Here is a 25,081-nt window from a genome sequence, read left to right on the forward strand (position 1 = left end):
ATTGTGTTATACCATACTGAAATCTTGTTTTATGTGATCTGAATATATGAATGTTGGCCACTAATATTACAATAGCTTCAGGAAATTGTTTCTAATCTTCTCCAAAGAACTGTTGCTTGTGAGACCCTAAGTTCTGTTTGTGATTACTCATCACTAGATTCAATGCGCCTTTCTTCAATACAAAGTCTGCAAAAAGGTACTCGTTCAGCTTCAGTATTTAGGAAAGCTGAAAGTGAAATCAACTGTATCTCTTCAATTAGCAAGGTACTGATATTGTTTTCTCTCTCAGGTTCTTTGATAAGGCTGCAATTGTGACAACCTCTGATGTTGAATCTGTTTCCCTGCTTACAACAAGGAGAATTTGTACTGTCACTCAAGTGGAGGAGTTTAAGATTTTGATCAGGATGCTCCCTGTTTGGGCTATAATGATATTATTTTTTTTTCTAGAACAGGCACAATGATATTATTTAATACTGTTCTGGAACAAATGTTTTCAACATTTGTAGAACAAGAGATGATAATGGACAAACACATCGGCTTTTTTGAAATACCTCCGGCATCATTCCAATCTGTAGTCTGTAGATGTTATTGCCGTCCTTGTACTTGTTCCAGTCTATGAAAGAATCCTTGTCCCAGTATTCAGAAAATACACCGGTACGGCGAATGGCATTACGCCTCTGCAACGGATTGGGATTGGCTTAATTTTATCCATGCTCTCAATGGTGTCAGCAGCATTGGTGGAGAGCAATCGTGTTCACATTGCAGAGGCCGAAGGTTTGGTGCACCAAAAGGTTGCTGTCCCAATGAGCATTCTGTGGCAAGGACCCCAGTACTTCCTGATCGGTGCAGGCGAGGTGTTCTCAAAGATAGGATTGAATGGGTTCTTCTACGGGGAATCATCAGATGCCATGAGAAGCTTGTGCCTAGCATTCTCACTTGCTAACATCTCCGCTGGCAGTTATCTCAGTTCATTCATCATTTCTCTTGTGCCTGCGTTCAAAGCCAGAGGCGGCAATCCAGGGTGGATACCTGATAACTTGAACGAAGTGGACTTGGACCGATTCTACTGGATGATGACTGGGTTGTGTTCCTTGAATCTGCTAGCCTTTGTGTTCTGTGCCATGAGGTACAAATGTAAAGCTACAACCTTCATCTGGGGAAAAGGAAAGTGCACATTGAAACTTGTTTGTTTCAACAAAAGGTTGAAATTTTGTTGGTATTGATTTTGTTGATTAGCAAAAGATTATTCCTCACTCCGTCAGGGTCCGTCAGGGATATCCATGAGGAAAAACTGTTGGTCAGGGAAGGCCGAAGGCCGGGGAAGGCAGGCGACGCCATCTGTTATTGCTGCTGCATGATGTCCATGGCCCGCGCAACCTGCACAGCGCAACGTCCATGAGGATTGGAGGGCGAAGATGAAGGACAGGGCCAGCTGATCCGTCAGGGTCTGCTCTCCTTGAGACGGTTCAGTCTGAATCTGAACTCAAACAGAGTGATCTGCGATCGTGAAGGTGCGCGGTCTCTCGTATATAAACAAAGAAAATACGCATGTAGCCGAGAACAGGAAGGCAGAGGAAATCAGCGCGCACTGATTCCTCCGATCTCAATGGTCTCGTTTGCTCGGGAACAAGAACAGACTGGCGTCACTGGCGCCGGCGCCGGCGAGCTCGCGAGTCATACAAATGGACGGAGATGGGGGAGTCGAGGTCGGAGGAGGCGGAGACGGATAGATGATCTTGCAGCGATACGGACCTAGCACGCGCGGTGTCTGAACCGACGCCGCTGCCGCCGCCCGGAGCCCGCGCGTTCCATGTGAAGGAGAAGGCGGCGGCGCTCGCGCGCGGCCACATATCCACGGCGCAGGCTCGCGCGTAGGCTTTCAACTCAGGATCTCGGATGCAGGCCGCCGCGTACGGCTCTGCAGTCTGCAGAAGCCGCCGGCGCCGGTGGACGTGCGGGAAGAGTGGCCGCACGGGGTTCTTTTGAGAACCTAGTACATTGTTTCTGTGATGAAAATTCATAATTTGGTTACTAGGATCTTCCAACTACATGGTGCCCGTATGTGTATTACCGTATAGTACTTTTAGCTTACGTGACACTATATTAAATGAGAGAGAATGAAAATGGCAAGAAACTGGATCCCATATAAGACCCAGTGTCAACATGAGAACCTTAAATTTTGTATTGGGAGAAGATGTTGTCTTCGTAAATGATGGGGAACGAATATGATTGGTTGAGAGAAGAGATGATGAATTTATTAAGGACACAAGGGGATGTTTGGTTATGTCACATCGAATGTTTAGATACTAATTAGGAGTATTATAATTACAAAACCAATTGTATAAATGAAGGCTAATTCGCGAGATGAATCTATTAAGCCTAATTAGTCCATGATTTGACAATATGGTGCTACAGTAAATATGTGCTAATCATAGATTAATTAGGCTTAATAGATTCGTCTCGTGAATTAGCCACGGCTTATGTAATTAGTTTTATAATTAGTTTACGTTTAGTCCTTCTAATTTTTACTCAAACATCCGATATGATCTGGATCTGAACAGTCCCTTAAGAAATTATGGGTTGTAAAGTACAATATATAAAATGATATCTTGCTTATGTGGTAGCATCATGGTTGCTAAGCTCTAGAAAATAGGATTAAATTCCTCTACCATAGTGTAACGATTAATTTATAGGTGCACACTTCTTACTCTTCACATACTCTGGCAAAATACCACGACATGTGCCAAGTGCTGCGAAGGCCCTTGTTGCGTAGGAAAAGCATGGACTCGTACCAAGTGCTGAGTGCAGACAATACGTGAACAGAAGTACAGAACCAGAGGTGATTGATACTAGGTGCTAAACTTTAAGTTACATCGGATGTTCAGATGCTAATTAAGAGGATTACATATGCTAATTAAGAGGATTAAACATAAGTTAATTATAAAATTAATTGTAGAACTACTTAGCTAATTCGCGATACGAATCTATTAAGCCTAATTAGTCCATAATCTATTAAGCTTAATTAGTTCATGATTTCATGGACTAATTAGGCTTAATAGATTCGTATCACAAATTAGACTACATCTGTGCAATTAGTTTTATAGTTAACTTACATTTAATATTTCTAATCAGTATCAAATATCGGTATGATATGTGCTAAATTTTAACTGGTGTATCTAAAAAACATGAACCAAGGAGTAAAACAATCACCCATCAGCGTCAGCTTTTGTCCTAATCATGTCCCACGTTCCCCTGAATAAAAACATGGCATAAAAGGAGAAAGACCTGCCCCTACCTGCTGCGTGAAATCGCCGTCGTCCTCTTGTGGCCCAGGCCTTTCTTGGCAGCAATGGGATGGATTAGATCCAGTAGCTTTCAATCTGTTCGAGGGGCTCTCCATGACGCGTGGCTGCACGACGCCAAATGGACAAGAGGGCGCCGCAGAAGAAGTTATTGCACGAGAGGACTCGATAGGATTGAAATTTACATAAAGGGAGGCACATTCAAATTCATATAGATAATGAAAATTTACAACTATCATGAGCTGATTAATAAACTGTCAGCATTAATGGTGCGCCGACATAAAATCATGCTTGTACGTGCACCGATTGAATCTCAAAGACTTGTATATGATGAATAATAATCTTAACATTGGTTTTATCCAAAGTTCTTATAGTAACAGAGTTGCAGAAATTACACTAACTAGTTAGTAGTCTGCAAAACTAAAATAGCCAAAATCTGAACACTGAACTGAGCTCCATAGGTTCCGTTGGCCAGCACTTTTGCAATTACATAGTTTTAAGAGGACATAGATGCAACGTCGCCAACAAACCTTTCCTTACGTTCCAACAAAAATGGCGACTCGGCTGGACCTAAACGGCTGCAAAGGCACTATAAAAGTCAAACGATAAGCTCGTTGCCTCGGCGTCTCTGCTCGGGGAATCAGTATTAGCTGCAGCAGCAGCAGTTGCCGAAGAAGAAATCACTGACCAGCCTTCAAAGCTCCAAGCTTTCCCTTCCTCCAGGAGGGGACAATCCCCCAAGGCTTCAGAAGCTACATTCATGGAGTCGTCGCTGGAGGAGGAGCGGCGGCAGAGCCTCCTGGTGCGCGCGACGGAGCCGGAGGTACTTCACCACCCTTTATGTATGGAGATTTTGTTCCTTTTTTCCTGATTGTTTCTTCCACCACGATTCAACAATCCCTAGGGTATCTTTTTGTAATCCTCTTTAGTTTCTTCTTTTGGTTAAGTTCAGCTTGATTGCAAATGCTTAAATTGGCCAGAATCGCGACAGGAAGGAGGAGGAAATGATATTCCGATCGCTCAGTTCCTGGAATTCTTGGCATCGTAGACCTTCGAATTGTGATTGGCGTGTGCTTTTTTAATTAGTGGGTTGCAAAATTGAATAGCCGTGTGGAAGGAAAATACCAAGGGAAAGGGAGAAGGGTTCGGATTTCGGCTATAGAATCCGGAATTCCTCATAGACGCCGGATAACAATTGGACAAATAGGATACGTCTTGGAATCATGGATTGGATGTGTTAGGTTGCAACACGCCACAGTTTTAAGGACTATAGATCCATTGACTTGTGGAAGTGAAAGAAATCAATTTTTTCAGAAATTTAATTTGCTTATGAGTACAAGATATGCTGATGTTGATTTTCTTGAGAGCTCTGATGTTTATTTTAACTGTTATTGGATATGTTTTTCGGAAGACTATTGAAACAGTGGGAGTGGAATGGGCTATACATGTTTGACTGAAATGTGAATGATTTAGACCCGTTTATCTATTTGAGTCTCTGTCATTTTGGTTATTCACCTTCAAACCCACCCTCTGCAAAGCAAAACCTTTAGCTTTTCAATCAAAATATTGGTCAATGTGCTATGAAAAATATACATTCGTCAATTATAGCTGCAGCAAAATTTTAGAAACAGTAAAAGAGGATATTTATAATTCTCAACTGTTCAAATTCAAAGTGATGATTCACATTGGAAGGCAGTTACCGACCTTATGGACCAATTTTTGTTATATTGCCTTTCGAGCAGCAACAATAAAGGTTCTTTGACCACTTTCAGGGGAAAAAGGAAATTACATAGTGAAGGGAGGTTAGATGAGCAACGAGGGGAACTAAAATTTAGATAAGTCATGGAATCGAAGTTAACATCATTGCTAAAATATATAAAGAGCTCACCTCGTGGAGATGTGATATGTTTTACCTCGTGGATATATAAATTCTCTCTACTCAATCATGTTGGAAGTTCTATGTAATCTGTTTGCTCAGAATGCACATTCATTCTGAAGTAATGATGATTTGATCTTTCAAGTTTTTATTAATGATATCCTGAGACAAATCTTGGAGGAAATCTTTCCATTTGATATAAAGAGAAATTTCTCCTTGTTTTGCCTCGAGTAGTCCTTCTAACATTAGCAACAGTGGTGGAATTATCTACCTATGAACAACTGATGAAATTTTATTTTGGGTTGAGAAGTAACTATATATGAAAAATGTAGAGTCATGGACACCTACCAAGGACACTTATGAGTTGGGACAGCATCTAGTGTTGATCCTGAGAACTGTCATTCTCCACACATTCTCTGCTCAACATCTTGTAAAACTGGTTGAGGTTTGATCATAGTTGGGATGTATGTAAGGCTGTGATTAACATAAATGCTAATTCCTACAAAATTTATCTGCTATTTTTTCCTTTTGTTTCTTTCAGTAGATAGTGTTCTATGTTCCCTTTGCTTTATGATTTTGATGATGTTGTAGTAGGCACCCACCTGTAAAACAGTTTGCGAATAAATTTTAAACAACTTTACTTTGGCACAGGATCTTGCTGAGTACACAGGCGATGGTTCAGTTGACTTTAGAGGTTCTCCTATTTTAAAGCGTAACACAGGGAACTGGAGAGCGTGTTCATTGATTCTTGGTAAGGATTCAGTCAGAGCTTGCCACTTATAGAAATAACATGAACATATTATTTTTTCTTGAAATGAAAACGAGTTGAGCAATTGTTGTCACTGTAAACTTCTTTATGGAATCATAGGTCCAACTGACTTCTTTGTTTCTAATACACAACCAGTTTAAGTGGAAACCTTCGTTCAGCATTTTTTAGCTTAATGGTGTTTGTAAATCTAACAGTCTCTGATGTGCTAAACATGAGAAACATAAGATTGTCATACTTCGATCTAATATCATGTCCAATTGGAATTTTACTTTCTGTTATATGATAGGAACTGAAGTATGTGAACGTTTGGCCTACTATGGCATCTCAAAAAGTTTGGTCACTTACCTTTCAACAAGACTGCATGAAGGAAATGTCTCTGCAGCGAGGAACTTCACAACCTGGCAAGGAACTTGTTATCTCACACCACTTATTGGAGCAACCTTAGCAGATTCGTACTGGGGAAAGTACAGAACTATTGCTGTTTTCTCCACTATTTACTTTCTTGTAAGTTACAAATGTGCATTTATCCTAAGAAACTCGTTATCGCACCAGTGTCATGTTAATGTATTAGGTGCCCTAAATTTATATCATGTTGTTTCGCATTGGTATTTACCATGGTTGAGAATTAAAGAAAGTTTAGATAGATTTGTACACATATAACTTGTTCAATTATGCCATAAATAACATTATTACTTTACACATATGTACTGGCATGGTAGTTCATTGAAAACATGCATGATGTATCAATTGTGGACCTATTATCTTGCCCTACCTGTGAAATGTGAGTCTTTTATCTTGCTTGGGCACTTGCTCCTGCAGATAGTCCGTGCTAACAACTTCATATGCATCTATTGAAGGGGATGGCAGCATTGACACTTTCAGCATCAGTTCCTTCTTTCATGCCCCCTCAATGTGTTGGATCTGTTTGTCCACAACCGACCTTACCTCAGTATCTTATATACTTTGTTGGACTATACATGATTGCTTTGGGAGCTGGAGGTATCAAGCCATGTGTTTCATCCTTTGGTGCTGACCAATTTGATGATACTGATCCAGTTGAGAAAACAAAGAAAGGCGCTTTCTTCAATTGGTTTTATTTCTGCATAAATATTGGATCTTTGATCTCTGGCACTGTTCTTATTTGGGTGCAAGAGAACTATGGATACGGCATTGGATTTGGGATCCCTACTTTTTTCATTGCCTTAGCTATTGGAAGCTTTTTTTTAGGTTCAGAGATATATAGATTTCAGATACCAGGAGGAAGCCCACTTACAAGAGCATGTCAGGTAGTTGTGGCAGCCACTCGCAAGCGAAAAGTGGATTTGCCTGTTGATGGTTCTCTTCTCTATGAGCTCGATGGCAAGAGTTCAGCTATCGAGGGGAGTCGTAAGCTGGAGCATAGTAGTGAATTCAGGTACTTTCCTTGGTTATCACTGACAATCATTTACTCTACTTTGTAAGATCTATACCTTTTTACTCAACTAAGGGAAGCAAACATTCGGAAGTTGTGGTTTAGATAAATATTTTCGGATAAAAACATATAGATTTGTTAAGTTAGAAAATATAAAAGTTTACTAATATATAGCATATGCAGATTCCATTTATGCTACACTTTTGTTCTGACAATGCATGCTTTTAAGCTTGTGTCTTGGAACTTCCTGGACGCAGCAACCTTTTTCAGAATCACGGACAGTAAGCATACACATGATTTTTACATATGCAGAAACTTGCATACTGTCTCAATTGACACGTTCTCTCCCCTCAACAGTTTCCTTGACAAAGCTGCGGTCATTTTGTGGAATGAACGTGATGGTTATCATGATCCATGGAGACTTTGCACAGTCACACAAGTTGAAGAGCTTAAAATATTACTGAGGATGTTTCCAATCTGGGCAACAGGCATTGTGTTCTTCACCGTATGTGCTCAAAACTCATCAATGTTCATAGAACAGGGTATGGCCCTCGATAACCAAATCGGTTCTTTCAAGATTCCACCAGCCACTCTGTCATCCTTAGATGTTATCAGTGTTGTTGTTTGGGTTCCAATTTATGAGAGATTAGTTGTGCCCATAGCCAGGAGATTCACTGGAAAAGAGAGAGGTTTCTCTGAGCTTCAACGAATGGGAATCGGCTTATTTGTGTCTACAATCGCAGTGGCAGTTGCAGCATTAGTTGAGATCAAGCGTCTGCAGGTCGCAAGGGCAGAGGGTATGGTTCATCAGAAGGTACCTGTTCCTATGAGCATCCTTTGGCAGGCACCTCAGTACTTGCTGGTCGGTGTGGGGGAGGTGTTCACATCAATTGGTCAAGCTGAGTTTTTCTACAATCAGTCACCAGACGCCATGAGAAGCCTATGCTCAGCTTTTGCTCTTGTTACCGTGTCACTCGGGAGTTATCTCAGCTCATTCATCTTGACCCTGGTGTCATATTTCACTACTCGAAATGGGCAATTGGGGTGGATTCCTGATAACTTAAATGAAGGACATCTTGACCGTTTTTTCTGGCTGATAACCGGACTCAGCTCTCTGAATCTCCTGGTTTTCCTATATTATGCCCAACAATACAAGTGCAAGAGAGCTTCTGTTGCTTAGAGTCCTGGGTTTCCTTTTCCTCTTTGCTATTTATTTGTACAGAAAAGCTATATGTCCAATTTGATTATGCTGAAAAATGACAGTGTATACAAAATCACTTGTGTAGTGTACAGTACTTCCTCCTCTGTCTTTGGTACTGGTACAGCATTACTCGGATAAAGGAAACACACCCCTTTTCCCCCAAATTCAGTAGCCAATTTTTTGTCCGGCTGTTCATGTGAAGGCATGCACTTAACTAACACGCATATCTTCCAACCATTCAGTTACTGACCTTTTTTTTTTGAGGTAATTCAGTTACTGACCTATTGATGCACCGTTAACCATGTGTGTTTTATAGAGCAGCTTCTTGGATCTGTGTGCTGCTGCTTGTTGTGGGAAGAACGATTGACCTGCGACCCTCTGATATGATCGCGAAGCGAAACCAGTAGTGCGATTGAAAGTGCAAAAATCATTAGCAGATATGAGGGTCACGTGGGATTGACCACCAAACCAATATGAGAAGGATAACCAATCCCGTGGCAGAAAGGGATGTTATGTTACCCTTTGATGTTCCCATACCAAGAGATATCTTCAAAGCTGTTCGAAAAGTACGTTTTACTCGCGCGTCCTGCAACGCGGTCAATCCGTTGCGTCCGTGGCGCGTGAGGATTCGTGCGTTTCTGGCGTTGGCGGACGTGAGAAGCACGTTTGTGACAGTTGCCGAAGAGATTATGCACGTCTATATTCCGAATCTGCTTATGACAAAAAACAAACAAACAGATATTCCATGTTATCTCAATCATTTCAGTGTTGACCTGTTGATATGGACCTTCCGCGCCCAGGGTGTTTGGAAGGAGGGGGCTAAACTTTAGCCCTGTCACATCAGATGTTCGGATACTAATTAGGAAGACTAAACATAAGCTAATTATAAAACTAATTGTAGAACCCCTAGACTAAATCGGAGACGAATCTATTAAGCCTAATTAATCCATCATTAGTAAATGGTTACTGTAGCATCACATTGTCAAATCATGGACTAATTAGGCTTACTAGATTCGTCTCACAATTTAGCCTAGGGGTTGTGTAATTAGTTTTGTGATTAGTCTAAGTTTACTACTCCTAATTAGTGTCCAAACATTCGATGTGACGGGGTTAAACCTCCCAAACACCGTGTTTGGCTTTGACATGTATAGTTTATTTCCGTGTCAGAATACTCATGTGCTTATGGAATAAATTCTGGGATCTGTGTGCTGCTCGCGAGAACCATCATTGCATGTGGACTGTTTAAAAAGTCATGCAGATCTGTGATGGTGTCGACGGCGATTACAACTACGTAATGGTGTGGGGCCGCATCAACTACCTGAGCAGATGGCATCCGGGGTGTTTGGATATTAGGTGCTAAACTTTAGCAGTGTCCAATCGAATGTTCGGATGCTAATTAGGAGGACTAAACATGAGCTAATTATAAAACTAATTGCAGAACCCCTTTGCTATTTCGCGAGACGAATCTATTAAGCCTAATTAATCCATCATTAGCAAATGGTTACTGTAGCACTACATTGTCAAATCATGGACTAATTAGGCTTAATAGATTCGTCTCGCGAATTAAACTCCATCTGTGCAATTAGTTTTGTAATTAGCCTATATTTAATACTCCTAATTAGCATCCAAATATCCGATGTGACATGTGGTAAACTTTAGCATGAGGTATCCAAACACCCCTACACGTATTACTTGTAAATATACCCACGCCTATGGCGAGGGAACAGGTAAGATTTTGCAGTTCCATGATTGTGCAATGAATATAGTTCATACTATTGTAACGGTAATGCACTGTATACAGGTAACTGGCTAACATCAATGAATTTGGTTCATACCGTTGTGCGTTAAGTTGTAACGACGCGTAGAACTGTGCATTCACTGCTGCTAGGGAATACGCTTTAGTATCGGATCCAAACTTTCTTTTAGTACTGGTTGTGCAACCGGTATTGTTATTTCAGTACTAAGGTCAAATAATCGGTACTAAAGGCACCTCCATCATTGCTCCAGCTTTCAAAGGCGCACTTCTCCAAGAATGCGCGCACACGTATTTCACAAGAATAAAAAAATTCACAATCACATGAATCACAATAAGAATCACAATCACAGATTTCACAAGAATCACAACACGAATCACAAGAATACATTTCACAAGAATCACTATCACACATCCATAAGAATCACAGAAAAAATTAAAATCATAGAGTTCACACGAGAGCTTTGCCTACGCCGTTGGGCCTCCCACTGCGCCTCCTCACCCACTTGCCAGCAAGCGCCGTCGGGCCTCCTCACCTGCTCGCCACAGCAGTGGCAAGCGCACTGGCGGCAGCCAAAGGCCGTGCGCCCGCGGGGACCGGTGGCCCGTGCGCCGGTGGCGGCCAGCGGCCCTAGGGCCAGCTAGGGAGGCCCCCCGCGCGCCGGTGGCGGCCGGGGAGGCTCCTTGCACCCTAGTGGCCGGCGGCCCACGCGTCGGCGGCGGCTGGGGAGGCCCCTTGCGCTTGCGGCAGTGAGAGAGGAGAGGGAGGAGAGAGGAGGCTGTGTGGAGGGAGGAGAGATAGGGCCGGAGAGGAGGGTGGGGAGATAAAGCCGGTGGTGGGTGGGGAGATAAAGGATAAGGTTGTGTGGGTGGGGAGATGAGGGAGAGAGAGTACTTTTAGTACCAGGTGGAGGCTTCACCCGGTACTAAAGACCCTCAGGCACATTAGTACCGGTTGGATCCAACCGGTACTAATTGGTAACCTTTAGTATCGGGTAAAGCCTCCACCCTGTACTAAAGGGTTACGGGAGGCTCATCGACTAGCTGTTAGATCCGGTACAAATGCTCATATTAGTATCGGATAAAAAAATAATCAGTATTAAGACTGAGGACGAATGCTCAGTTTTCAGTAGTGAGTTCCAGACATTAATATGGTCATCTCCATCAGGCATGATGACCATATCATCTGGACAGAGGTCATCATTGCTCTTCTTCGCAACATTTGGAAAGCCCACAACAACACAATGATATGGTCATCAACTGTGTCTATGTGTCTCCTCGTGCAATCCTTCAGGCTGTAGCCGTTGATCTGGCATTGTGGAAGCATCAGATACGTGATGCAGCGGCACTCTGTCATGTTGTGGAGCGAGTTTTTTTCTTTTAAATTTTGTAACACAGCTCCTACTCTTTCTTCACCTCAATTTTCAAAATCTTGTATGTACCAACCTTACGTAAAAAAAATATAATTAAGGCTGATTTCTTACCTGTCGTAGCCCCCATAAAAAAAATATTTATCTGTTTCCTTCTTGTCCAAACCTATGATGAGAAGCAATGTCGCCGGTAGTCCTCTTTTATTTTCCCTATTTTTAGGACGCGTCTTCTATTCTTGTCATAAAAATGCGGTACTTAGCTTTGATCAGTGGGTCGTTCTTGGGGTTAATTAGCCCGCTATAAGCCCTTAACATGCACTTTTTCTAGATAATGATTAGTTGTAAATCCAGCATCCATATTTAGCTGGAGACTCAAAACTCATTCGACAGATTCAACGGAAGGGACCTAACCAACTAAGCTCTACACATTTAGTTCATCCTAATTCCTGCACATTCTTTTACGACTATGACGAATTCTCAAACGTAGCTTAAAAAAATTTGTTGCCTTGTATTCCCTATGTGAATGGTAGGTCATTTTAGTTTTTCTAAATTCATAATTTTTCTATGCATTTAAGTATACCTAGGCATATAAAAAGATTATATATATAAAAAAAGTTAAAAATGACATACTCTATCCGTTCTAAATTACCATTTATTTTGATATCCATATAGATACATACTATATCTAGACGTAGCAATGATTATGTATCTATAAATAGTATTTGGGAGAGACGACTTAATTCTCATTATAGTCTTGCACGTTAGGCATACAGAATGCGCACATGAACCGGGCACTTGAACCACGCAGCATGTGGAATTGACTAAAATGCCCTCCATACTACTTGTATTATATTGTCTAATTGCTGCATCTCTACCGTTCGCGGACGCCATCTCATTCCTTACGCGCTGTCCGTTTATTTCTGTATAGTAGTTTAAAGTGGAGTGCATCCCCCGCTGCGAGCTCCGTATAAATTGAGGCATCGTCGTTCCAGTTGCGTCCAACCTCCCAAGGCTCCCAGTGGCCGGCCAGTGCTCTCGTACGGTGTGGTGTTAGTGTAGTTGTCCAGCTAGACTGGGTGAAAACAGCTTGAGTGTTACCATGGAAGCTCAGAGGGAGAAGTTGCTGTCTGAAGAACCACTTCTTCAGGTCCCTCTGCTATTTCCCGTGCTTTTCAATAGCTTGCTTTATCGCAGGCTTACAACACTTGCTGAGTAATTTCTTCCATCATATGTTCGTTTCCTACTCTCGCGAGGGAGGGATAGCCGCCTCAAAAAATTCCAAACAGATTTATCTATCTAATTAACATTTGTTTTTGTGAAATATCTTTATCTAACGTTTTCGCCTTGTGTTTTGTGTAAATGCCATTATTCATCGTCTATTTTGGAGATAAATCCGCCTTTTTTGGTTTTACCTATATATGGTTTTCCTACTCAAATGCCCATATCGGCTAAGTAAAGGAGAGTTTTGCCTAGACGGACAGATTTCACACTTCTTTTCACAAAGTAGGATTTGTCGTTGGCACATGGATAGCACGGTTGTGCTTTGACACTGCAGTTTGCATATGTGCAGGGAAAAAGGATTTTTCTCTGTTTTTCTTTTCTTTGTTTTCCCTTTTTTTTCATATTGCTGAGATTGAGTAATGCCTGAATTTGCCTATTACAACCCTACCCCATGAAAGGATGATGATGATGCGGAAGAAGTTTGCTATCAGCTCACTTCTGCTTCCGATCAAATTCTGGTTCTGATTCGAGGCTCTTTTGTTGAATCTCTACTGCATTTGCAAAGAACTGTAAATAATTTGTTTTTTTTGGAATAATTAATTTGTTTTTTTGTCCCTACAGAATTCAATAGAACGTAGAATTGACATCAAGGGAGTCAAACACCATACCACCGACAGTTGGAGAGCATGCACTTACATCTTAGGTAAGCGTACATTTCATACAGATTTCACACAAATGTTTATTAAAACTCTACGCAAAGTGCTAAAGCAACTTCAAAAGATCCCTTAAATCACTTCTAATAGCCTAATTACGGAGAAAAAGAGAAAAAAGACCTCTCCAACAGTCCCCAAAACCTGCCGCATATTTTCGTCGATGCGAATCCCGACCCCAGCGCCTCGCATATTTGCGCGATCTCTCTCTTCTCCCAATTGCCCCAGTGCTTCCTTTCCCGCGCGCATGATCGAATCCAGCACCAGTTGCATAAAATAGCTTCGTCGGCTCATGACGATTCCATTTTATCTATCTCCAATTGCAATTGCACAACGCAACGGCAAATTTATCGGGCAGGAGTGACGGCAGAAGAAGAGGTGCCCAAGGGGCGAAGTGGCAGCAGCGGGCGGCGGCGCTAGGACTTTGATCAGAACATATCGTGAGGAGGGGTGGGTGGGGTTGAGGAGTTGATGGCGGCCCAACAAAGGCCCCACATGTGCTGACGTCGCCAATTTGAAGTATTGGAAAGTTTATTATTGAGGATCTGCTGTGGGAGGATGTGATTTGGGGGAAATAAATTTTCAGTAGAGCTCCCAATAGATAGTTTTGGGGAAGATTTTTTTAAAAGACTCTTGGAGTTGGGGTAGCTAGTTGGAACGAGGCCTTATTTGCCAATGGAAAACGAGTCCACATGTTATGGACAAGGGCTATATGGCAAATCTGGGATTAAGGAGATTTGCAATGAATGTGAAGAATTATTCCTAGTTCGAACTTTCGATTCACTAATCCAAGCCTTCTAATCTCTCTGATACTTTAACTCATCAACATTTCTTTTGTTATCCACTCCTATAATTTGCTTGACAGTTACCACTTGTGACTTCTGTACTACTGCAGTGACTGAATGCTTTGAGGAGCTAGCATACTATGGGATCCAGTTCAACCTGGTTACTTTTCTCAAGAACGTGCTACATGAAAATAACGTTACCGCAGCAAGAAACTACACGAATTGGCAGGGGACTTGCTATATCGCACCACTTATTGGAGCTATCATAGCAGATTCCTACTTGGGCAGATACCTGACCACATTGGCTTTCTTCATAGTTTACCTACTTGTAAGCACACAAAATTCTTTTTTTTTTTTGAAAAACTTGCAGGAGCTCTGCTATGTCATCTAAGGAGGAGAAGCAAATAGAGTCTTACAGTCTTACAGAGTTGATATTACAGAAAACAACACACAAAATTCAAACCTGACAAAACTTTACTTGTTCGTCATCAGCATTAACAACAAAAATAAATAAAAGGGGTAGAAAAAACATTACTATACCATTCTTGGAGTCAAATTCATATCTTGCCATGGATTACTCTTTCGAAAATTCTGTCTTGGGATACTTACTTTATTTATTTCCACACTGACCAATTTACTGATCTTGTTCAACACAAGGGGATGGCTACAATGTCCATTTCAGCATCATTCCCGACTTGTGCCGGACCTGACTGCCTGCAGGATGGTTCTTCCAAGTCATTCGCGTTCTTCCTTGGCCTCTACATGATGGCCATAGGAGCTGGTGGCATCAAGCCCTGTGTCTCGTCTTTCGGCGCCGACCAGTTCGATGACAGCATCCCTGCCGATAGGCTGAAGAAGGATTCCTTCTTCAACTGGTTCTTCTTCGCCATCTACATCGGCAGCTTCGTCTCGGGCACCGCTGTCGTGTGGGTGCAAGATCACTACGGATGGGTCGTAGGCCTTGGGATCCCAACTCTGTTCATCGCGTTCGCCATCGCGACCTTCATGTTGGGTTCCGGTTCATACAGGGTCCAAAAGCCTCTTGGGAGCCCCATCGTCGGAGTTCTCCAGGTCATCGTTGCAGCAGCTCGCAAGTGGGCTGTCAGAGTGCCGCACGATGATTCTCTTCTACATGAAGCGCCCGATAAGGCATCAATGGTGGATGGCCATAAACTGCAGCATACACCAGAGCTCAGGTGGTTTGTATGAATCAATCGTGAACGCTCTCTTATCAGGCCCAATCTTTTGTAAGTTTGGTAGTAACTTGCAAGATTTGTTTGTGCAGGTTTCTGGACAAGGCTGCAGTGATCTCATCAGACGAGGAGCTAGCTGATCCATGGAGGCTTTGCACGGTCACGCAGGTCGAGGAGCTGAAGGTAATCGTCGGCATGCTCCCCATCTGGGCCACCGGGATCGTATACTTCTCCGTCCTGGCGCAGTTCTCCTCCACGTTCCTGGAGCAGGGCAGGACGATGGACAAGCAGGTCGGCGCGTTCGCCATCCCGCCGGCGTCCCTGGCGTCGTTCGACGCCGTCAGCGTCATCTTCTGGGTGCCCATCTACGACCGCGTCCTCGTGCCGGCGGCCAGGCGGCTCACCGGCAAGGAGCGGGGGCTCTCGGAGCTGCAGCGTTTCGGCGCCGGCCTGGTCCTCTCGGTCCTGGTGATGACCGCAGCGGCGCTGGTCGAGACGCGGCGCCTGGCGCTGGCGCACGGCGAGGGCCTGTCGTCGATGAGCATCCTGTGGCAGGTGCCCCAGTACTTCCTGGTGGGCGCCAGCGTCGTGTTCGCGTGCGTTGGGCAGACGGAGTTCTTCTACAACGAGGCGCCGCCGTCGATGCGGAGCCTGTGCTCGGCGCTGGCGCTGCTCACGGTGGCGCTCGGGAGCTATCTGAGCTCGCTCGTGGTGACCGCGGTGGCCTGGCTGACGACGAGGGGCGGCGAGCCCGGGTGGATACCCGATGACCTCAACGACGGCCACCTCGATCGCTTCTTCTGGCTCCTCGCGGCGCTCAGCGCGCTCAACCTGGCGGTCTTCGTGTGGTGCGCGAGGCGGTACAGGCGCAAGAACGTTTATTGAGGGGCAATTCAGTGAGTCCCTCTGCAAAAATAAAGACTAAGTAGGATCATTTGTGTATCTCTCTCTTTAGGGCGTCTAAATTCTTGTATGAATCCAAGTGTCATGAGATCTCAATTCTGCACTATTTTGTTCTATTCTCACATTTTAAGAATCCAATGTTCGGAGGAGCCTCAGTCCCTCTTCACTCTCCAGGACTGCCCGAGAGCCTGTGGCTTTGCTTTACACAATGTTGCACTTTTGTTGTCAGATGCTCCAGCAGCTTGTTATATATGAGGTGTTGGTAGACCTGAGCATTTTGCGGGTCGAGCCGGGCTCGGGCCAGGCTGACAAAAAGCTCGGTTCATTTCGGGTTGAAAAATTGTGCCCACGAACAGCCCATGGGTGTTGTCGGGCCGGGCTTCGCCCGTTCTTTTTTAGTTGAAAAATAAATAAAATTAATTGTATGGGTGGGCTTGGGCTGGTCCGATCTTTTTCGGGCTTGGTTTTCGCTGACCGCGCCCGGCCTAACAGCTAGCGTGGGCAGGCCAAAACCCATCGGGCCCGTGGCTCGGCTTAAAATGCTCAGGCTCAAGTCTAGGTGTTGGTTTGAGAAATCGCATCATCTAAAATAGAATGGTTCATCGTGAAATCATCCCGATATTTTATTTCATGGGATGAATCCTTCAACCATGTGCTTGGGAGGGATAAGGTGGTGATAGATCAACCTGTTACATTTCCCTAACTCAAACAAAAATATAAGGTGCGAGGAGATGATTGATCACTCATTTTCTGACAGCCGACACTACCATAGATTACTATAAGGTCAAAGCTTTTTTTAGGATAAAGTTAAAATTATATGGCAAGTTTGATAGAGGTCCTTGATTCCAATTCACTTTAAAAAATGATTATGTGTCTTAAAGTAAGTTTATGATTCTCTAAGTTAATTTTTTAGTATGAAGTAATACTGAGTGGGAAGTGAATTAGAAAAATGTATTTTTTTTTATTCAGCCTAGTCTCTTAGTTTATTTCAGAGAATAACTTCACATAATCCCTCTTGAATTACTTCTTTGAAAAACAATATTTAGCAGATTTCATACTGAATTTAGTCTAAAAGCTACCTTGAAAACAGGATCATAGATTACCACGTGGTAAGTTTATTGTTTGAGCCTTGCAGAAAAAACTAACATGAATAAACTTGTTGATGCCAGCACTGGCCGCACCAATTTTTTTTGCCTAATGGGATGTTTGGTTTGATGCCAGCACTGGCCGCACCAATTTTTTGGCCGTTGACCAGAAAATCGGCGTCTGTTTGGATCAACGCCCACCGTTGGCACGTCAATACCCTACGTCGGCGACGCAGTAATTTTTCACGCCAACGTGCGGGCGAATCGCGGGCGAGCGATTCCCTCGCCAATTAATTGGCTCGCTGACGGTTGTCGTGGCCAGCGTGGGCAAAATCCAAACGACCCCTTAGCGTGGGAAGTAGGTACTATCCGCACGCTATAGATGGCTAGCGAGTAGCAAGAATAACTAACTATTCATGTGCACAGGTGATGAGTAAGAAAATGTACGCTTATAATCATATAGAAAAGGTCTATTTTATTGCATGAATCGTGAATCATCGGTTAATGTTACTTGTGCAAACTGTCATGTTGCAGTTCCGTTATTCTTTTGCTCTTAATAAAAAGGTGAAAAAGGAGGTCTGGCGGGTTCCATTGAAACAAATAAAAAAAAACTCACCATCCCCTCTGCGTGACAGATCCGGATGTCAATAAGAAGAGAGAGAAATTAAGTTTTAGGTGGATTTTAGGGAATCTTTTCTTACGGCTTCATCGCATAATGTTTGTTGCTGGCAAGATCTCATTTATTGCTCAATATCATCTTTTCATGCATATTATGGCTGCCCTTAAGACACAGTCGTGAAAAAATAATTTTAACATGCTATGGTTTTACAGGTGTGCTGACTAACAGCCAGTCAGTGATGGAGTACGTTGAACGTTGAAAGCATATTGCCACATCAGCAGTCCAGCGCTGTCAGTGCTAGGTGCTAAGCCGACAGCATTCAGCAGTGCTAGTCCCTGCTTCGAAGCGGTCTGAATGTCAGATGGGACATGGATCTTCAATGCAGAGAGGATCACTATTTTTTCTTTTGAACGAACGGGCAAGAGGATCACTATTTGAACAATGAAATGTGTCATGCAGTCATTGATCACTGTAGTGGTCTGCCGTGGTTTCAAATAAAAAACAGTGTAGCAATGGTATTGTAGCAAATCGATCTGGAGTGTTGGTTTCCGATCGAACGGTTGCGGCAGGGTCCTAATTTACAGGGCCGTTCCTGTTCCTTCTCTGCATGTGGCCCCTCCAGTCATTATAGACGATCTGAATCTGAATCCAGTCTGATGATAGTTGTGGTGGATCGCCTGGTCAAATCGCTGTTATTAAGTAGCTGCCTCGTAATTGGTCGGCGAAGTGGGCCCCGAGCCACGCCAGCATGCCGGCCGGCCGGCGGCGGGAGAAGAGGCGAGCGGGAAAGCACCAGCGCCAACAGCCCAAGAACAAAGCGGGCTGGTTCCGTTCCAGCCCAAGCAAGCAGGGCAACAACGTGCAGCGCCATCCCTCCCTGCAGGCACACAGCAACCAAATTTCTGGCCCAGCCAACCAGACAGAGCACAGAGAGAGAGCCCAGAATGGGACTGGAGTTGCAAAGCCCAGCCAGAAAGAGTGCCCGGCACGTTTATGAATCTTCAATTTTTCTCGTCGACAGGATCTTTTTTGTTTTTGCGGCCAATCTCACGTTTATGGATCTCAATATGGCAATATCATTATCCTGGTATTTCCACCATCTATTTCTGGTATAATAAGGCGCACTAGCATTATATACAACTAGCAAAATACCCGTGCGTTGCTACGGTGAAATGATTATCATATTTTTAAAACTCGTGGGGTTTTTTCTATTTCTATTACTATATATTTATTGCATTTCTGTTAACATATATCCTTATACTGAAATAATTATTCATTTATCGAACACAATAAACCAAAATATTTATTGTTTGATGCTCTCTTACTATGCGTGTTTGGTTAATTATTTGTTTACGAGGAGATATAGTGTCTAGTTGTTGTTCACAGGAAATAGTGTCCGAGTATTTTAAATGGAGCTTAAAGTTTGAAAGGTAGGCTATTTAGACTGTTAGAAGTGCATTGGAAATTTCTGAAACTAAAACTGGAATGTTCAGTTCCTGGACGGAAATTTCTGAAACTGAAATTGGAATGTTCAGTTCCTGGCCGAAAGTCAGAGCTCTCAATCTTCCAAACCAAAGACCTTTTGAGCAAAGTTCCTATCTAGAACTTGCAGCCCTATAGTACCTCTACAAGTTTGATTAAAGGTGCTTGGAGAGTTTGTTATTGGATTTGGATTATCTGTGCTCGAGAAAAGGTGGCCTTTCGGTGCTTTGGAGATAACTGACGGGAGCAAATTCTAAAGGTTCAGTGTAACTGGTGTTTTTCCCAAAGTTTAGAGACTTTTATCTTTCAATCCTATGAAACCAAATCCCTATCTAGCACATGTAGCTCGTTGATCCAGATACATCTTTGTTTAAAGTAAATTGGCAAGTTTACGTTTGGATTTGGACAAGAATCGTTAGGGAAGGGACTGTTTTTCTGTGTTTCTGGAGAGCAACAGGCAGCAACAGCTCGCAACGCCACCACCACTACTTAAGCCACCGCGGTGAAAATCTTCACGTGCCACATGCCGGCAATGCCACCGAGGCTGCACGCAGGGGCAGCGGCAGAGCGCCCCGCTCCGGCCGCCACCCGCGCCCAATCCTCCTCCTTCGTCTCTCTGTTTTGAAGAAAGGAAAAGCTTTTTCCCCTTTAACCCCCTCCCTTCCCTCCTTTTTCCACCCGAGCCCCCTCTCTTCAGAATTTGGACTGCGGGTTGATTCCATAAAAGTTGAGAGACTTTTTGCAAAATGACCACGACGTACGAAAAAAAACTGAGCAGAAACCTTAATTGCTTTATATCAAAATGCCTGTGCGTTCCTACGGTGAAATGATAATCATATTTTTAAATCTTGTGGTTTTTTCTATTTCTATCACTATATATTTATTACATTTCTGTTAACATATATCCTTATATTGAAATAATTATTCATTGATGGCCATCAGCAGTGGCTTCTTCTCAGGGTCGGACCCGTCGTACTGCTTCAACTCCTGTTCAGTCTTAATTGTTTGCACGAGAATCATATCTTTTTTAAGGAAATAGAGAGCTTTATTTATTAAATATAATTGGTAGCCTTACCGTCTTTGGCCCAATATCTCCCCCGACAGGCCCAGCTTAACTTCGCACCTGGCTCGTAGCCATCCATCTGGATTGGGCGCTCGAGACACTCGCGATGCAAAACACAACTCGAGACACTCACGATGCAAAACACAGCTCGGTTCCAGCATCTCGTGTGAAGTCCTAAGGTGACGTTTGGACGGTGGATGTGATAGGAAAATAGATATAGGATGGGATACGGAGATGTAGATTATGGATCGGGAAATAAGACTCCAATCCGAATCCATGGTTTGGCTGTGCTTAGGAAATGCTTTGGATTTAAAGTGGGACCCACGTGCAATAGAAAAAGAAAGGAAGAGGACTTGGCCGGTTTTTCCTTTTTGATGCAACGACGGTCTCTGGTTCTCTCTTCTCTTCGTCCACGCTGGATCTTACCCCGTATTTGTGTTTGGGTTCTTTAATTTGGGTTTGGGTTTTCTGCGGGACCCACAAACTAATTAAAAAAAGGACGGTCCTTATCTTCGGGTGCATTGTTCGTTCACAACCACACGGTGCTACTCGAGCTCCGAGGCGAGCAGCACACTCTGCCACAGCACGACAGCACCGAGACTTCAGCTGCGTGCGATTCGAGCGGTGGCGGCGGCGACCACTACGCGCGGCACCTGCGGTGGCGAGCACCATGCGTAGCATCTGCCGTGGCTGCGCTCCCGCTCGCGTGGCTGCGGTGGCGGTGGCTTCGCTTCTCTCCGCGTAACTCCGAGCGCAAGCCACGCGGCGAGCTCCGACGTCCTTGGCATGCTTGAGCTCCGACGTCCACGGCATGCTCCGCTCCCGACACTTCAAGCTGCTGCGGTTCCTCTCGCCGGCGCGCGCGTGTGGACAATGCACGGGCATCAGTATTATGGGGAGCTCCGGGCGGCAGCCGCGGCGGGGGGAGATCCGAGCGGCCGCGGATGGGAAGCTCCAGTCGGCGAGCTCTGGGCGGCGGCCACAGCGGGGGAGATCCGGGCGGCGGCGGATGGGGAGCTCCAAGCGGGCGGGTGGCGCCGCCTCGGCCGCGGCCGTGGCGGGGCGCCCCGCTCCGGCCGCTGCCCGCGCCCCGTCCCCCTCCTTCGCCTCCTTGTTTTGGATTGGAGAAAGGAGAAGTATTTTTTCCCTTCAACCCCTCCCTTCCCTTCTTTTTCTACCCGAGCCTCCACTCTTTTTGAATTTGGACTGCGGGTTGGTTCCAGGAAAGTTGAGGCACTTTTTGCAAAATGATCATGACGGTCGAAAGAAACATCCCCTTCTGCAACGGTTATTACATAGTCCGTATTAGAATAGAAGCTAGAAACTAACACTTGGCAAAACACACTATTAACCTCTAAATCGCCATAATTCAAAATTTACGCCTTGGCTTTGATTCCGCAACCGTGACTCGGATCTGCCTGCCATCCGAGTCTTGCATTACAACACATTTTCTAATTGAAATGACAATGCAGAAGATACACACAAAAAAACAACAGGATGTAGAACTTGTGATGCCATCAAGGTTTGATATGGCATTGTTGACCTCCTCAGCAGAGCCATAGGTGACAAAACCAAATCCTCTTGACCTACCACTCTCCCTGTCATAGATGACCTTAGCATCGAGCACCTGCCCTTGCTCGCTGAACAGGTTCTCAAGCGTCGAGTTGTCGACACCCCATACGAGGTTCCCTACGTAGATCTTGTTTCCTGAATCCACAAAGTTTCCACCACCTCCACCACCCCTTGGTGCTCTTGGTGCAGAGTCATCCCTAGGCGATGGTGGCCGAGAGTTCAACCTTAGTGGTCTGCCTTGAAATGTTTGTTTGAGAGGCAAGGCTAATTAGTCAGGAGCTCAATCTGCTACGACGCACTATGCACTCAAGAGAAGTAATTCAGTTCCAAAAGCTATGATGAAGTTGTTCCTAAAGTTTTCGGTTATGCTACGATTCACATTTCAACCTTTTATAGAAATGCATCTGATCTTTGTCTGTTTAGTGTTGCTATATCTTTATATTTTTCCTTCAACTGGATAGTTAATCTTCTCCGAAGCATACCAAGAGAAAGGTAGCTTAAACCATGGAAGTATACTCACATAACCGTTGAATTGCTCAACAGCAGCTCCGGCTTCTTCAGCTGAAGACATTGTCACGAATCCAAATCCACGGCTTCGTCCAGTCATTCTATCATATACAACCTGCAAAGCAGTTATGAACTGTTAGAAACTTAGAATAGTGAAGGCGAAATAGTGAAACGCAGAAGGTTCACTCAATGCATACAGCTCTGTTGGACTTCACAATTTGAATATTGTTTCGATTTCTGGTCATAATTTACCACAAGTACATAACCATACCAGTGTTTCAAATAGTGTAACAATATGCAACTTTACTCAATTACTCCTGACTAAACTCGGTCAAGTTGTCCAGTACTCCAATTCCATTCCAGGTGACCATACGACAGTGAGCAAGACTTTTTGTAAAGAATAATATATTTTCTATTTTAACAAAATGACAATTTCTGACACTAATTACATAGACGGGACGGCACAATTAACTCGTATATACCTCGACCATCTCGAAGGAGCCGGCCTGCTCGAAGAACCCGGTGAGCTGCGTGCTGTTGACGCTAAAGGGCAGGTTCCCGACGAACAGCTTCAGGTCCTCGGAGAACTCCTCGGCTCCCTCCTCCTCCTGCTTCGCGCCCTCGGTCTCGTACTTGGACGACACCGCGACGGCCACGGGCTCAAACACCCGCCGCCCTGGCGCCGACACGACGCGCAGCGGCAGCCTGAAGGGGAGGAAGGCGGAGGCCACGGTCGCAGCGAGCTTCGGGGAGGATAGGGCGAGGAAGCGGGGCGAGAGGGAGGGGAGAAGAGCGCAGCGGCCATGACGCCTGGGATGGGGATGAGAATAATGTTCTGGGGATTGGAGAGCTGGAGGTGAAGGTCGATGGCACGGGAGGAGTCGAGAGAGCGAGGAGGACCTTCTGGACATCAAGCGCCGCCTCGAGGGGCTGGCACGACGGAGGCTCGCAGCTGCCGTTGACGCATAGGACCATCCTGCCGTGCTCCGACTCGTCTGCCTATTCCCACTTCTCGTGCTCGCTGATGAGGGAGGGCAACGGCGGGGCACCCCGCTCCGGCCGCCGCTCGCGCCCAATCCCCCGTCGCCTCTCTGTTCCTCTCTGTTTTGAGAAGCTTTTTCCCCTTAACCCCCTCCCTTCTCTCCTTTTTCCACCCGAACCTCCCTCTCTTTAGAATATGGACTACGGGTTGATTACAAAAACTTGAGGGATGTTTTTGCAAAATGATCACGACAGTTGGAAGAAACATCCTCTAATATTATTAGGTATATATTTGCACCTGGATCACGCGGGAAACGGAATTGGCGGCCTATATACTCGTAAAACACCTTGATTTTCTTTTGGGAAAAATAAAAGGGAATACCATGATATTCCCAACTCACGCATGCCTGTACTTGAACTGTACAGTTTAAATTGAAAGTTAGTCCATTTTTTAGGAAAAAAATTGAAATTAGTCTTGTGCATGTCCCAGTAAGATTTAGAGGAAACGTGGTTGCCTATCTTAGTCTACCACAGGTGCATATTTATATAGGAGGCAATAGTTAAGAGATATATATGATGTTATCATCGTATGTGATTTGGATGCTATACAAGTTAAACAGAATCTATCTTTAAGCAACCGAACCAGCCAATGATGACAATTAGAGTTTGAACTAATTACAGGAGAATAGGAATCCTAGAGATATTCTAACATCCTCCCTCAATCTAAACTCCTCTTATGCTTGAGATTTAGATTGCTTTTAAATTATTCAAGTTTTCCAACCGGCAATGCTTTGGTGAAGCCATCGGCAACCCGATCTTTGGTAGAAATAAACCTGACTTGCAGCTGCTTCTTTGTTACTCGTTCTCTCATAAAGGGAAAATCGATTTCTATATGCTTGCTCGATTTGCAGATAAGTAGGTAGCTCCCAAATTGTCGCACCATAGGATAGGTGGTTGTCTCAATTTGATTCCAAGTTCGCCTAGAAAGGACGCCAGTCAAATTAATTCAGCCGTGGCATTTGCCATAGATTTGTATTCCACCTCCGTACTTGACCTTGAAACTGTAGCTTACTTCCTAGCACTCTAAGATACAAGGTTCGGTCCCAAAAATATTGCAAAGCCAACAGTAGCTCTTCTATCATAACGCTATCGGTCCAATCCGCATCCGAAAAGGCACTTAATGCCATTGAGCTAGACCTTTCAATATTTAGACCAATGTCCATAGTATATCGAACATATCTAAGAATTCTCTTGAAAGCTGTCCAGTGAACACTAGTT

At 44.2% G+C, this 25,081-nt stretch overlaps 2 protein-coding genes and 1 pseudogene across 2 annotated transcripts; 2 read left to right on the plus strand and 1 right to left on the minus strand.

The window, feature by feature from the left end:
• Positions 1-3,873: 3,873 nt before the first annotated feature.
• On the plus strand, positions 3,874-8,744 carry LOC101760824 (protein NRT1/ PTR FAMILY 8.3). Its single transcript, XM_004985023.3, has 5 exons — positions 3,874-4,125; positions 5,830-5,929; positions 6,234-6,451; positions 6,805-7,361; positions 7,716-8,744. Exons 1-5 carry the CDS (start codon positions 4,063-4,065, stop codon positions 8,536-8,538), a joined length of 1,761 nt encoding a protein of 586 aa, XP_004985080.1. The 5' UTR covers positions 3,874-4,062; the 3' UTR covers positions 8,539-8,744.
• A 3,920-nt stretch (positions 8,745-12,664) lies between these two features.
• LOC101760135 (protein NRT1/ PTR FAMILY 8.3) lies at positions 12,665-16,665 on the plus strand. The gene is made up of 5 exons (XM_004985022.2): positions 12,665-12,829; positions 13,525-13,606; positions 14,509-14,726; positions 15,056-15,594; positions 15,684-16,665. The coding sequence occupies exons 1-5, from the start codon at positions 12,782-12,784 to the stop codon at positions 16,474-16,476; spliced, it is 1,680 nt and encodes a 559-aa protein (XP_004985079.1). The 5' UTR covers positions 12,665-12,781; the 3' UTR covers positions 16,477-16,665.
• A 5,389-nt stretch (positions 16,666-22,054) lies between these two features.
• On the minus strand, positions 22,055-23,660 carry LOC101759728 (annotated as a pseudogene).
• Positions 23,661-25,081: the final 1,421 nt, after the last annotated feature.

The sequence above is a fragment of the Setaria italica genome, chromosome IX (assembly GCF_000263155.2).
Source record: "Setaria italica strain Yugu1 chromosome IX, Setaria_italica_v2.0, whole genome shotgun sequence".
In the NCBI taxonomy this organism is placed as follows: Eukaryota; Viridiplantae; Streptophyta; class Magnoliopsida; order Poales; family Poaceae; genus Setaria; species Setaria italica.

What these genes read in the sequence shown, in the direction of transcription:
- LOC101760135 (XM_004985022.2), top strand. Translation starts at nt 12,782, where the DNA reads ATGGAAGCTCAGAGGGAGAAGTTGCTGTCTGAAGAACCACTTCTTCAG. An exon ending in AGCATGCACTTACATCTTAG is followed by an intron (nt 13,607 to 14,508) that starts GTAAGCGTACAT and finishes GTACTACTGCAG; the next exon opens with TGACTGAATGCTTTGAGGAG. An exon ending in CAGCATACACCAGAGCTCAG is followed by an intron (nt 15,595 to 15,683) that starts GTGGTTTGTATG and finishes TTGTTTGTGCAG; the next exon opens with GTTTCTGGACAAGGCTGCAG.
- LOC101760824 (XM_004985023.3), top strand. Translation starts at nt 4,063, where the DNA reads ATGGAGTCGTCGCTGGAGGAGGAGCGGCGGCAGAGCCTCCTGGTGCGC. An exon ending in AGCGTGTTCATTGATTCTTG is followed by an intron (nt 5,930 to 6,233) that starts GTAAGGATTCAG and finishes GTTATATGATAG; the next exon opens with GAACTGAAGTATGTGAACGT. An exon ending in GAGCATAGTAGTGAATTCAG is followed by an intron (nt 7,362 to 7,715) that starts GTACTTTCCTTG and finishes TCCCCTCAACAG; the next exon opens with TTTCCTTGACAAAGCTGCGG.